This window comes from Notamacropus eugenii, chromosome 6, assembly GCF_028372415.1.
Source record: "Notamacropus eugenii isolate mMacEug1 chromosome 6, mMacEug1.pri_v2, whole genome shotgun sequence".
In the NCBI taxonomy this organism is placed as follows: domain Eukaryota; kingdom Metazoa; phylum Chordata; class Mammalia; order Diprotodontia; family Macropodidae; genus Notamacropus; species Notamacropus eugenii.
The window spans coordinates 303,943,829-303,959,137 of NC_092877.1; the positions used below are offsets into that span (position 1 = coordinate 303,943,829).

Below are 15,309 nucleotides of genomic sequence, written 5' to 3' on the forward strand. Positions count from 1 at the left end.
GATGATGTATGTAATGTGCTTTGCCAATTTTAAAGTGCTATACACATGCTAGCTCTTATAATCATGCATTTTATTAGGAAACATGCCATCTTCTTGAATGACTTTTATAGCAGAATGCTGTGTGGTTACTGTGCTTCTAATACTCTACTTTGCTATATGACCACATAGCAAATGCTACTCCCTGGGAAAACAGAAGCTTCTTCCAGCAGGTAGTTTCCTGATGCACTGAGAAATCCTCTCCTCTTCAGTCCAGCTCCTCAGCTTACTTGATGTCTAGTCCCTCAACCCACTGGAGGGTGAAATTCTCCGCAAGCAACTCCATAGTTGAGAAATTCCCCGAAAGTATCCCCAAGACCTCAAAATATTCTCTGGAACTTGCACTTACCCCTTCCCCTTTTTCTCCCCACTTTACCAGTGAATCAATCAATCAATCAACAAACAAACGAATGAACAATGAACAACTGGATGAATAAATAAGTGAATGAATGAATGAGCGAACAAGCAGGTAAACAAATTGGCCCTTAAATGAGGCCGTATGGCAGGATGAAACCTTTTGTTTAGCAGGTGAGTTGATTTGCTGCTTCACATCTTTTGATCATTAAACAGAAACATAATATTGTTTTATTACTTTAAATAAAGGCACTTGTGCATGAACCACAGAGCCTTTAATTGCCATGACCTCTGTAGACTCTTCCTTCCCAGAAGTTCCCCAGGACAAGAAAAGGCAAATGAGTCCAATTGGGATTTGGGTCCTTTGGTTCTTTCTGCTCTAGGCTGATAATTTAGATGCACATAAGCTTTATTGCTGAGCAAATGATAAATTTTCTTCTCTGTGACAATTCTACCCAAGTAAGTCAGCTAAAGGCTTTTATCAGTTTGAAACATAGGAATGCATAGACTGGTGAGAGCTAAATAGCAGACTGAGCCAGGTTATTTTCTTTTTTGCCCCCATTTTCATTTCCCAATTATATGTAAAAACAATATTTAATATTTGTTTTTAAAAATTTTGATTTACAAATTCTCTCCCTCCTCTCTCCTCCTTCATTGAGAAGGCAACGAATTTGATATAGGTTATACATGTGCAGTGAAGCAAAAGATATTTTCATAATAGTGATGTTATGGAAAAACACAGACCAAAATAGAAAAATAAAGAAAGTAGAAAAAAGCATGCTTCAATCTGCATTCAGACTCCATCAGTTCTTTTCTGGAGATGGATAACATTTTTCATCATAAGTTCTTTGAAATTGTCTTGGATCACTGTATTGCTGAGAATAGCTGCCATTCACAGTTGATCATCATACATACTGCTATAACTGTTACTGTATACACTGTTCTCTTGGTTCTGCTCACTTTCACTTTGTATCAGTTCATGTAAGTCTTTCCAGGTTTTTCTGAGAATACCCTGCTCTTCATTTCTTATAGCACATTAGTATTCTTTCACAATCATATACCTTGACTCATTCAGCCATTCCCCAGTTGATGGGCATTCCCTAAAATTCCTCAAAAGAGCTGCTATAATTTTTTTATGTTTAGGTCCTTTTCCTTTTTTTTATCTCTTTGGGATATAGACCTAGTAATGATATTGCTGGGTCAAAGGATATGCACGGCTTTATAGACCTTTGGGCATAGTTCCAAATTGCTCTCCAGAATGGTTGAATCAGTTCACAACTCCACCAATAATGCATTAGTGTCTTAATTTTCCCACAACCCCTCCAACATTTGTCAATTTTCCTTTTCTGTCATAATAGCCAATCTATATATGAGGTGGTAAGTTAGAGTTGCTTCACTTTGCATTTTTCTAATCAATAGTGATTTAGAGCACTTTTATTTATATGACTACAGGTAGCTTTGATTACTTCATCTGAAAACTGCCTATTCATATCCTTTGACCGTTTATCAGTTGGGAAATGGTTCTTTTTACAAATTTGACTCAGTTCTCTATATGTTTGAGAAATGAGAACTTTATCAGAGAAGCTTGGTATGTAAGTATTTCATAATTTTGATTACTGTGTATTTCCCTCCATCCTATTTTTCACCTATTTATCCTGTTCCCTCTCTCTCCTTTCACCCTGTCCATACTCAAAAATGTTTTGCTTTTAACTACTACTCTCTTCAATCCATCTTCCCTTCTGTCAGCACTTCCTCATCTCTTTCCCCTTCTACTTTCCTATCAGGTAAGATAGGTTTCTATACCCAATTGAGTGTGTTCTATTCCCTCTGAGGCAATTCTGATTATTAAGGCTCAACTCTCTCATCTTCCTCTCCACTGTAAAGCTTTTTCATGCCTCTTTTATGTGAGATAATTTATCCTATTTTACCTCTCCCTTTCCCCTTCTCCTAGTGCATTTCTCTCTCACATTCTAATTCTAATTTTTTAGATACAATCCCAATACTATTCCTTTATATTCAACTCATACCCATGCCCTCTAACTACCTTAATAATGAGAAAGTTCTTAGAGAGTTATGAGTATCATCTTCCCATGTAGGAATGTAAACAGTTTAACCATATTGAATCACTTGGACTTTCTCTTCCTTGTTTACCTTTTTAATCCTTCTCTTGAGTCTTGTGTTTGAAAGTCATATTTTTCTATTCAGCTTTGATTTTTTCTTCAGGAATTTCTCAAAAATTCTCTATTTTATTAAATATCCATTTTAAATTATCCCCCTGAAGCATTATATTCAGTTTTGCTGGGTAGATGATTCTTGGTTGCAATTCTAGGTTCTTTGCCCTCTGGAATGTCATATTTCAAACCCTCTGATCTTTAATACAGAAACTGCTAAATCTTGTGTTATTGTAACTGTGGCTCCACAACATTTGAAATGTTTCTGGATGCTTGTCTTATTTTCTCCTTGACCTAGGAGCTCTGGAACTTGGCTATAATATTCCTGGGAGTTTTCATTTTCGAATCTCTTTCAGGAGGTGATTGTTAGGTTCTTTTAATTTATGTTTTGTTATCTGGTTCTAGGATATTAAGGGAGTTTTCCTTGATAATTTCTTGAAAGATGATATCTAGGCTCCTTTTTTGATCATGGCCTTCAGATAGTTCAATAATTCTTAAATGATTTTTTTGGGTCTATTTTCTAGGTCATTTGTATTTCCAATGACCCATGTTCTTCTATTTTTTCATTCTTTTGATTTTGTTTGACTGTTTCTTAATGTCTCATGGAGTCATTAACTTCCATTTGCCCAATTCTGATTTTTAGGGAATTATTTTCTTCAGTGAGCTTTTGTACTTCTTTTTCCATTTGGCCAATTCTGCTTTCTTAATAGTCCCAGACTCTTTATGACCTAGAATTACCATCTCAGGAGCACAATGAGATTAGGGAAGACCCTAGCTGCTATGGATAAAAGGCAATGAGTATCAAGTCCCACAGGGATCATTCTGCTACATGAACAAGATGACCTTGGGGAAGTTACTGAACCTTCCTGAGTTTCATCATTATCATAGGATTTAGATTTTGTCCTATGGTATTTAAACATAGCTATTAAAGTTTGGGAGTGAGGGGAAGGAAATAAGTGGGACACCAAAGCAAAGGGAATGGTAACAAATGATCTGTAAGTTTTGCAAGTTTTGTAGAAACCACAAGAAGAATGATCAGCTGGATGCTGATGTACAGTAGAAAAACAATGATAGAAGTCTGTGTGACCAAGAGTCAATCAGGAATGCAGGAAGCTGGAAGAACTGGTCATTGAGAGGAACACAAGTTGCCATGGGATAAGTTTCCTTTCCTTCTGAGTTTCCTATGATATCTCTTCTGCAGCATTGCTTTCCTCTATCCCATCCCCTACCTTCTCCCTTGGATTATGTCTGCTATAAATTCCTATCAGAACAGAACCTTCTGCCATCTTGTCATGTCTCAGCCCCTAGCCCTAGATTTTGCCCCATAGTCCAATAAACCTTAGACTTTCCAACACAACTCATTTGTCTATGCATAACCAAGACTTTAGATTCAACCTTGACAGTTTTTACCTATAAAATCATTCCTCTTTTTCAGTACTGTCATTCAAGAAGAGCCCCAACTGTCCTGCATTCTCTTTCAACACCTGCTTCAGGTTCAAATCCCCACTCCCCGTAGTACTTAGTATTTCAGAGAGTATGACCATTAGCAAGTCACTCCAACTCTCTGACCCTCCATTTCCTCGTCTGTAAAATGGGGATAATAATGCTAGTACTCACTTCACAATGCTGTACAGAGGCTCAAATGAGACAGTATATGCAAAGTTCTTTCCCTATCTTTATATATCTGCCATCTATTTTTATCTTGTTTAAAGGCCTTCTTATTCCTCTACTGATCAGAAAGAAGGTGATCAGGAAAATGGCTAGAGGAGGTGGAAGAAAAATACAACCGGCAACTAAGGGATTTGTGCCAAATTTCAAAAGGACCAGGAGTCATACCTGTTTGGTTTATCCCACTCTGACTTTAGATTTGCTCACTTAGGTTAGCCATAAAAATCAGAGGGCATGGCTGTGCTTTATCTCATCTTGATTTATGACAATAGTCCTTTCCTATTTTATCTGAGACATCTTTTCCTCTAAGTGGGGCCTAGGCAGCTATACTATCTCCACAGAAGAATGAAGATGCTGCTTTGGACTGTTTGTCTCTTGGGGATTCTTGTCCCTAGAATGTTTGGACTGAAAGTGCAGTATGATGGGTGAGTATGAAATGGAAAGGGAGATTTAGAAGGTTATAGATAAATACAGTGTTAGAGCTAGAAGTTACTTTGGATAAGGCACCTAGTACAACCCTGTCTTTTTAGAGAAGAAACTATTGTATATAGTTTGAAAAGAAAATTTTTAACAATGTAAAGAGGGGAAAGGGATAGTCCACTGGGTCCAACTGGGCCATTACAGTACATTCAAGATCCAATCCAATGAGCAGTTGCTATAAGTAAGATACTCTACAAGGCTCTGGTGATATAAAGACAAAAACAAAAGCAATCCCTTGCTTTCAAAAACTTATATTCTTCTGGGGTAGGAGAGATGGAGGATAATATATAAACAGATTAAAAGATAGCTGATTATTTTAGGGTAGTAATAGTATTAACAACTAGAGGAATCAGAAAAGACTTCCAGTAGGCATTGACATATTAGCTGAACCTTAAAGAAAGCCAAACATTCCAAGATAAAAAATTTTCTTCATTTCAGCAATGAAAGAGATAGAAGTACCGGAACTTTTTGTCAACCAAATTTACTTAGAAAAAGGAAATCATATCTAACAGCAAACATTTGCCTACCACATGTCAGTTCTTGGAAATACTTTTCCTTAGTTCAATAAAGTGTGAATATTAAAAGCAAAAGGAAAGAAATCCACATTTCATGTTTTCATCATCCCTTAGTTTGCTTCCTCTGGTTCACTTATCTATTCTGTTTGACATGCTACTCTCAGCCTGTTCTTTTTTGCCAGCATGGATTTATGCCACGTGACCGAGTAGACCAAGCAAATAGACTTAGTCTTAGATCATCCCAAATTCCGTTCTCCTCCATGCCCCCAACATGTGCTGTGACTGGGGACAAGTTCATCAGATACACAGATTAAATTCAGTCAAACTGTTGACATTTGGCTTCTCTATGTTACCAAATAATGTGTTTGAACATTTTTTTCACTTTCAGCATCATTTTTCTTATTGTTTTAGTCGTTTCAGTTGTATTTGACTCTTTGTGACCCTATCTGGGGTTTTCTTGGCAAAAGTACTGGAGTGGTTTGCATTTCCTTCTCCAGCTCATTTTATAGATAAGAAAATTGAGGCAAACTGGATTAAGTGACTTGACCAGGATCACACAGCCAGTTAGTGTCTGAGGCCAGATTTTTTTTAATCAGGAAGATGAGTCTTTTTGATGCCATTTTGGGCACTCTACCTACTACGTTACCTAGCTGCCCTATCAGGATCATAGATCTAGAGTTAGATGGAGCTCAGATGTCACTTAATTGAGAAAAATGAGGACAGAGTGAGTTTTAGTAACTTGCCCTAAGGTCACAAGGTTAGTAAGCCTTACAGGCAGGACGGGATTCCATGTCCCATGGCACTAGTCAGCATTCTTTCCACTGTACCACACATAGGATTTCATCTTATACACCAACAATATGCTACTTCATAGATTCAACAAGGGAAAGAGTCAAAAACATGGAGATGACATTGAATCCCAACTTCAGCACTTCCCAGATGACCATGGGAAAAATTATTTCACTTCTTTTAGTCTCAGTTTCCTAATCTGTAAAAGGTAATGGTAATACTTGTACTCCTTACCTCACGGAGCTGCTTTGAGGACATCATGTTCATCAGCTTTAAGGCACTATGGAAATATGAATTGCTGTTAAGGTCATAAGACTAGTGACTTGGAACTGGGAGGCAATCTCAGAGGTCATTTGGTCTAATTTAATCTAGATTGGGGTCAGTGGAGAGATTTCAAGGCAAAGAGGGAAGGGGAGCCTATGAACTCAAATGAGGAAAAAGTCACATCTTTATTTTTATAACCTTCTTTATTACTTTTCATTATTTCTTAATTGAAATTTAACACTTCAACTATGAATTTTTAAAAAATATTCAAAGAAGGAGTCCATAGGCTTCACCAGACTACCAGAGGTTTAAGAACCTCTGACCTAATCCAATCACCTTGTTTTACATATAAGGGAATTGAGGTCCAGAGAAATGAATCAATGTGCCCAAAGTAACAGAGAGTTGCAGATCTGAGATTCAAGTCCAGATCTGATTAGGAGCCCTTTAACTTCAAGTCTAGCACTCCTTTCACTACACATCATCATCTTCATCATCATCATTATGACCATCATCATGACCATTGTTCCTGAAATGTCTTATCTGCAAGCAGGGCTAGGAATATTCATCAACTTTACAAGGGGTTGGACAGAAGAATAATAAAGATAATTACCAAGGCCTATGCAACCCACTGAAGAGGCTGACCCCAGTCAGGGGGCTTCAAATAAGCTGGCTCCCTGCTGACCTCACCTCATTATAGAACTTGGGGAAAAACAGCAGTTTAGATTGTGTCTATTTGTCCTTATTGATCATTTTCAAATTCATTTTCATTTGCCAGTATCGAAGCAAAATGCTCTTTGTTTTATGATTCCTACCAACTCCAAAAAAACAATAATTACTGGCTATCATTTCCATTCTAGAAACTCACCAGACTTCTGTTAATTGCTTTGAAAACAAAACACCATAAAATGCTTAAAAAGCTTCTTTTCTCCTGAGGGTGCCCAAATACCTCATTTTTGCACCAGTATTTGTTATATAGAAACATCTTCGTGGATGCCTGTCAAAACTCTGGCTGGTGATCTTTGATCTGGGGAATTTATTAATGATGAATCCTGAGGAATCATTTTCTCTGTTAAACATTTTATGAGTTCCAGTTCAAAAAGAATACACAAAATACAATAATCCTTCCATTTGATCACGTGAAATAAGAAGGGCGCTAATTTGGGGGATTAGCTAGCTTTCCCTCTCCTTCCCATTCCTCATGTATTATGCATCAGCCTTGAAACTGACAAGGTAAAAGCAATAGCAGTCTCAGAATGAGGGGTTTAAATATTGGCTTAAGTGTTCTATTTGACTTGGGGAGATTAAGTATCATATTTTGGTTCGATATTAAAAGGGTATGCTCTTTTTAATATCAAAGGCCTTCACCTGAACACTGGAGGGTCAGCTTTTTCCCATCTTAGATGAACTGGGTAGAAAGAAAGAAAGAATTCTTGATCCTTTCTTGCCCTACCCTAAAAGCCAATCACTTCAAAAAGATAACTTCTGAAAATGGTTAGTGAGGAGCACAAGGGACATGCTTACCAAAATGCTGAAAAATATTAACACAATCATTTAGCTCTTCTGGACCTTTAATCAGTAAAGTGGTAATGGGAGAGGAGAGCTGGACCACGTGATGTCCAAGGTCTTTTTTAGCTCTAAGACTCTTTTTCCTGCCCCCAACCCATGTAAACCTTAAGAGGAACTGACTCTATGAGGAATGACTTCTTTCAGGTGACAAATAGGTCCATGTATTATTATAGAACAAAAATTCTTCATCTATTTTGTTGTAGATATTTTTGGTGGTCTGGTGAAAGCTATTTTTCAGAAAAATGTTTTTAAATGCATAAAATAAAATATATAAGTTTACAAAGGAAACTAGTTATATTGAAATATAATTATCAAAATACTTATCACAAAACCCAAGTTTGCACACCAAGGTTAAGAACCCCTTTTTAGAGGACCTGACAACTACTTCAGAGCAAGGTAAAAGCCCAAGATCAGACTCTAGGTATTCCTTTCAGTGAAATGGATCTGGACTAGAACTTTGCTAAAAACCTATCAAGTTTATTTATTCATTCATCTATCAAATTCTTTTATTATTCTGACTTATTTTTTCTCCCTTTTCACTTTGTAATTCAGTCTTTTAAAATATTTTTTCTAATTTCATGTAAAAACATTTTTAGCAGTCTTTTAAAAACAATTTTGCATTCCAGATTCTCTCCCTTTCTCCCTCTCCTCTCCCCAACCTGAGATAGCCAGCCTAAAGTCCTATATTACCTGGCTTCTGCCTGACAAGTCCAATTTTATAGTCACACTTTTCATGCTAGTCAAAACTGGCCAGCTAACTATTCTCGCAGAGATAACTTTCCATCTTCCATGCTTTTGGAAAGGCTGTTCACCATGTTTAGAATGTGCTCTTTTCTTATTTCTGCCTGATAGAATCCCTTAAAAACACCTTTCAGGTGGCCCCCCTCACTGTTTCTTCCATATTAAATTGTACTCCTTTGTATATGCATTTTATTTACATTTCTGTGTACACATTGTACCCTGTCAGCAGAATGTAAGTTTCTGGAAGACAAAGATTCTCATTTTTTGTTTTTGTATCTTCAACACTTAGCTCAGCATAGTAATAAATACATAAATGGTTTGTTTAATGTAATCTAATTAAGTTGAGTAGTGTTCGGACTGTCTAGATGTAGGCAGAAAAGCCCAGTTCTGAAAGGTTTGTTAAACTATGGACATAGGAGTGCTCAATGGCCACCATTTTGTATCCTCATTTATCCACATCAGTCTGAGGGTTCTTCTCAGTGATGCAGATTGCAACTTATACTTGCCTGCCCATCATGTATGACTCTTGTCCATGTTCTTCCAAAGTTCTCCCAATGGGGCCCACCAAACATATTTGAGGACTTCCTTGAAATCTCCTGGCATCAGAACAAGTGTGCCAAGGGAGCTTTCTGGCTGTCCACACGTCATGCCTTGCTCTTGCCACATGACCAGCCCATCATCTCTTCCTGACAGACAATTTCTTTGGGAAGTTCCTTTCTCCTATCCTTCTTAGAAGTTCCTCTATGGAACAGTTAACAATTGCAAAGAACTATGAAAACCTTAAAGCACTAGATAGTTCATGGAGGAATAAATGTTTACATGTATTTTCAAAGCTGTGATAAAACTCCAACCCAACTGCAACCATATTTCTGTCACGAAGCTTCTTAGATGAATTTGGCTTGGGGGCAGGGAGGAGAGGGTCAATTCTGCTTCTGAACTCTCAGCTGTTAGGATCTATTTGTTCTATTATCTCTGTGTTAAATAGGATATTTAACATTGGAAGTGAACTCTGTATAACATCTAGCCTAAACCCTTCCCTTTTACATGGGAGGATTATGAGACATGGTGAACTTAAGTGAATTGCTCAGAGTTAGAGAGCAGATAGGAAAGAATTTCAAGCCCAAGTCCTCTGACCAAATCTAATGCTCTTTCTACAATACCACATATGTATATATACATACTTTAAAAAGGCTGTGTATAAATTTGACTTGTAAATTATAACTTTATTAGGGGAGAGAACTATTTAAGTTTATAGAGGAATCCAAAGATTTGCTTTTAAAGATTTTGCTTTTTTAACAGTCTTTTAAAAAAAAAATTTGCATTCCAGATTCTCTCCCTTTCTCCCTCTCCTCTCCCCAGCCTGAGATACCCAGCCTAAAGTCTTATATCACCTGGCCTCTGCTTACCTGACAAGTCCAATTTTATAGTCACATTTTTTATGCTAGTCAAAATTGGCCAGCTAACTCTTCTCCCAAAGATAACATTCCATCTTCCATGCTTTTGGAAAGGCTGTTCACCATGTTTGGAATGTGTATCTTTTTTAAAAGTAAACCCCCTAACTTATCATTTTTGTAACCACATATTTCATATGTTGAATTTGCTTAAAATGGCCATGACTTCATATCTCTGAACCTTAGTTTCCCCACCTGTGAAATGAGAATAGCAATGCTTTGCACTGCCTCTCTCGCACTGGGTTGTTGAGGGGAAAGCATGTACTTATGTGATCTGCTATCATTATTGTCAGTGACTGTAGTTGTCTATATGTGATTGCAAAATAATCAAGTAAGAAGAGAAAAATTCAATCTGTCCAGTTGCATTGTGTCCCACAGAAAAGACTGGCTGAAATCGACTTTATTTTGGTTTGCTTTGTTTTCCTCTTCTAGTAAATTACTCTGCTTGTGTGATGTTTTAACCGATACTTCATTCAAATTCAGCTTAAAAATCAGTCCATTCAGTGGCTTGTGGAAAAATACCAGCTGACTGATTTCAATCTTCACTTTAAAACTGGCTTTTTGACATGATGTGGATGGAGAGAGCCTTCATTATGGAATACATAATTATTATCAGGGAAAGAATTTGTCATATAATAGAAAAATACCAGTTCTATTTTACCCTATTCTCTACTTCAGATCTCCTGCCCTTTTGTGGGATACTGTTCAACTTTCCAAATTCCAGCCCTAGACTGCTTCTCACCATCTGCCTTCTCAGTTCCTATAAAGGAACTATGGAACTGTTGAAGGAAGTCATGCAATTGTGTTGGTAGAGTCCACCACAAATTTATACTATTGCATCTCAACTGGGACCTTCCCGTTATGCTACAATCCTTTTAATTTTCTCTGATTACCTCCCCAACTCACTCTACAGAGCATTTTTTCCAAACCTCCCTTTAAGATCCAAGGCCCCCTTTCTCACCTCTCCAGTAAAGGTCCGTCTGTCAGGGACTCTCTCTTTTCTTAACTTATAATCCTGAGATTCCCTCAATAGCTTTCCCTACTTCCTGCTCTTCTGCTTCTCTCTTTGAAAAACAAGTGGTACTTCTCTGGGCCAAGGCCTATTCTTCTATCTGCACCCTTGGTCTCCTCATTTTCTCTTTCCTCTGGGAGCTTGCTCTTTCAGGCATCTTCTCTATTTCTAACCTTCTGTCTCTATCTACTTGCTCCTCTACTACCTGAAAACATACCATTCCCTTGCTTAATAATGTAAAATGCTCTGTTTTGCATTTCAAACCCTTCCCAATGTGACTCCAACATATCTTCTCAGGCTAATTGCACATCAGTGACCCCTCATGCACTCTGTGTAACCAGTAACCAAACTGGCACACCCATTTATTTCCTATACACATTCCGTTTCCTGTCCCAATGAAGCACAGACTGTCCCCCTTGTCCTGGAAGGCTCTCCCTTCTCTCCTCTCAATACTCAAATATGCAAATGGTTCTGTATGTAATCACATCAATCTGGGGATTCTTCTCAATGATGCAGATTGCAATTTATACTTGCCTGTTCATCATGTATGACTCTTTTCCACGTTCGTCCCAAAATTCTCCCATTGGGGTCCACCAAACATATTCTAGGACTTCCTTGAATTCTCCTGGCATCAGAACAAGTGTGCCAAGGGAGCTTTCTGGCTGTCCACACGTCGTGCCTTGTTCTTGCCACATGACCAGCCCATCTTCTCTTCCTGACAGACAATTCCTTCGTGATGCTCCTTTCTCCCATGCTTCTTAGAAGTTCCTCCTTGGTTCTGCTTTGCAGTTTGCCCAACCAAACCATGAACTCCCCATTATTCTAGAAGTGATACTCATTGTGGTTCTTTGGAGGCAAAGGCACTCCCTGTGTTATTGTCTTGCAGTAACAATAGTAATTCAATGTTAATGTTGAAAAGATGAATCATTGCTTTCCTGGGAACCTTGGGCTCAGTAAAACAGCATTTCTTCTTTTGGAATTTAGATATTTATGGACAGAAATAATAATAGACCATAGTTACACAGGACTGTGAGTTTTGCAAAACACTAAATAAATCTCATTTGATCTTTGCAACAGCCCTATGTGGTAAGTCTTACTTAGTACAATTATCCTGTCAATGTGGTGACTTTCCCCATCATGGCTGACATAAAAAAATTAAATGGAAAATTTGGGAGAGTTCTGCCCAAGCTATAGACAGCACAAAGTCTATGACCAAATACTTAAGCCAGATTTTACAATAAGATACTATAAATACCCCATAAAGAAAAAGAAAAAAATTAGACTTGTTCTGTGGTGTGAAGAGAGGGCCAAAACATTTTACATGGATTTTCCAGATGCTGGAGGGTGCCATGCCCCTGACTCCTGCATTCCTAATCCCCATGATGTGGAAAGGATAACTGTCATATTATTCTCATTTTACTGATAATGAAACCAAGGCTCAGAGTCACACAACTAATAAGTATTTGGGTTTGGCTGGATTTGAATGGGAGTCTCCAGAGCTCTATACATTGCCATAATGCTTCTCAGACTAAAAAAAAAAAAAAAAAAAAAAAAAGGTGGTGGTGGGCAGAGGTGGGGGATGGTAACCAAGGTTATCCTTCAAGGGCTATTTCCTATACTCGAGTTCTAACTCCTTTTGCATTTTCCCCATTCTGACTGCAATCACATCAGCAGTAGTACCCTTTAAAAGGTGAGTAACAGTTCAGAAGTATATGTTTCCCCTGCTTTAGGAAACATCTCATATGAGTCTTGCTTGGAAATGTAAACTTCCTTAGTCTCCCATAATAATCTTAAGATATACCTGATTTTTGGCTCTTGGAAGGATCACTTTCAGTCGCTGTTCCTTCAAGACTTACAGGGTTTGCTTGGGAAATAGCTGTGCCAATGGCTAAAACTGTCAAGTTATAATGAATTTCTGTTTGGAGATTTTCTTGCTTAGTTAACAAGTAGACGTACTGGTGTTAATCAGGAAGATACATGTTTGCTCACAAGCAAAAGATTTGGAGCTAGATCGCTGGTGCATGGCCAGTCTTGGTTGAGCAATTTGTCTGGTTAATTCCTATAACAAATGGGACTCTGGCATGCTAATGAGATGCACAGTAGTCAGTGTCCCAACTTCTTAGAGAAACAAAGGGCCTTTGCCTACCCGAGTTTGAGGAATAACAGCTCTGGGATGCCTTTGGAGGTCCTGGGCTGTAAATTGGCTCAGCATACTCCTTCCCTATGACAGCAGGCACAAGTAACCCACCAAAGATCATACATGGTGGGGATTGCATATTACAATTATTCTTCACAAACGAGAATTCACAGTGATTGTGAATAATAAGCTTGTTGTTGATTAGACCCTTGCCCTTTGCATGTACCTCCTATTGCTACTACCAGCTGGATGGTTCCGTGATTTAAGGAAAGGATCACATAGGACCCTAGAGAGAATCCAACCCACTTATTTTACAGATGAGAACATTGAGTCCCAAAGAGTTTTAATGACTTGCCTTAAGTCACACAAGTAGTTAGTGGCAAAGCTGGGATTCAAACTCAAGTAATCTGCCTCTAAATCTCAGTTATAAGCTTCAATTTTCTTTTCTACATTGATCTCTTTTTTTCTTGGAAATTGTAGATTGTGGTTATTTTTACCATTTACTTGGCTCTTAGCATATACAGCCTTGTTACATCTCTAGAGTTTTTGTATTTATACTGTTAATTTTTCTTGTTTCTGTTTGACTTCCCCAACTGAATTATAAATGCATCAAGAACAGGGACTATGCCTTATGTATATATATATATATATATATATAGTGATCTCTAAAGTGCCTAACAGCATCAAATATACAAAAGATACTCAATAAATGTTTGCTGAATGAATGGGAGGGGAAAAGGGAGAGGAAGGGAGTCAACATTTATATTACTCTATGCCAGGCACTGTTCTAAGCACTTTTTACAAATATTGGCCTATCTGGTCCTCACCACAACAGTGGGAGGTAGGTGCTATTATTATTCCAATTTTATATTTGAAGAAACTGAGGCAAATGGAGTTGTGACAAGTGTCTGAGGCCTCATTTGAACTCAGGTCTTCTTGACTCTAGGTCCTATGCTCTAGTCACCACTAAACACCAGGTTAATTAATTAATTAATGTTATAATTAATTAATATTGTAGGTGTCCGAATGTCAATCTTATGACCTGGTAGGTACTTAAGTGATTTCTTTCAGCATAAAACTTTCATAAAATGGTTATTTAGCAATTGATAGAATATACCCAGTAAGTAGAGTGGAAGGAACATTGACTCTACAGTCGGAAGACCTGAGTTCAAATCCTCTCTCTGATGTTCACTGTGTGACTTTAGGTGTCACAACCTCTTTGGGTCTCAATTCTCCCATATGTAAAAGGAGGTTGGTGGTGGTGGTGGTGGGGGATTGGACCAGGTGGCTCCACTCAGCTCTGGAGTTAGGATCCTATTGACTTTGGAATTTTCATGGCTGCCCTTCACAGAACGTCATCAAATAATGGACATGGAATACCAGAGGAGAAACAGAGTCCTAGGAGCAGTGTGGAGGTCTATGACTATAAGAAGTATCATCCCATTGAGGAGGTGAGCAAGCACCCAAAGGGGCATAGCCATCTTATCAGGAAACAATTGAACAGGAACAATTGTCAGGTTAAGCTTACAAATCTCTTCTCAGAACATTGTGGATAAATGCACAAAGTATGTTGGATGACAAAGGAAACAGATTGTGATGAAATATAGTTATCAAAGATATATTTTTTAAAGATCATGGACCCTAGACTAAGAGTCTCTGTTCTAGTAAGATGCAAGGAGGAGGGTCTATTTCAAGGTGGGAAAGCATTAAATTTGCTTTTCCAAAGTAGTTTCAATAATAACAAAGCTGATTTGATTGTTTTCTCTAAATTATATATATACACATGCATATGTAAGTTATACATATATGCACAGTCTGTGTGCATATATATGTGTATATGTATACATTTATACATATACACAAATGCACACATATATAAACATGTATATAAATGCACATACATATATATCCACAATATCCTTGACTAGAGTTTCCCAGGGGATATATGTGTATAGTGTGTACGTGTATATATGTGTATATGTACATGTTTGCATATATATGTGTATGTATAGATGTGTATTTAATATGTATTAAGTATATGCATGTGCATGTACATACCTGCCTGCCCATTATATATAACATGTTCTCCCATGAGGTCCACCAAATGGATCTGATTACTAATTAT

General features: G+C 37.7%; 1 protein-coding gene across 2 annotated transcripts in view; it reads left to right on the forward strand.

Moving 5' to 3' along the window:
• The first annotated feature begins 4,537 nt into the window (after positions 1-4,537).
• The window catches only part of CPO (carboxypeptidase O), a 38,946-nt gene continuing 28,174 nt past the window's right edge, over positions 4,538-15,309 (forward strand). For both annotated transcript variants that reach the window (XM_072617390.1, XM_072617391.1), the window contains exons 1-2: positions 4,538-4,654; positions 14,536-14,635. In XM_072617390.1, coding sequence (XP_072473491.1) covers positions 4,575-4,654; positions 14,536-14,635 — 180 coding nt within the window. In that variant the 5' untranslated portion in view covers positions 4,538-4,574. The remainder of the gene's footprint in view (positions 4,655-14,535; positions 14,636-15,309) is intronic.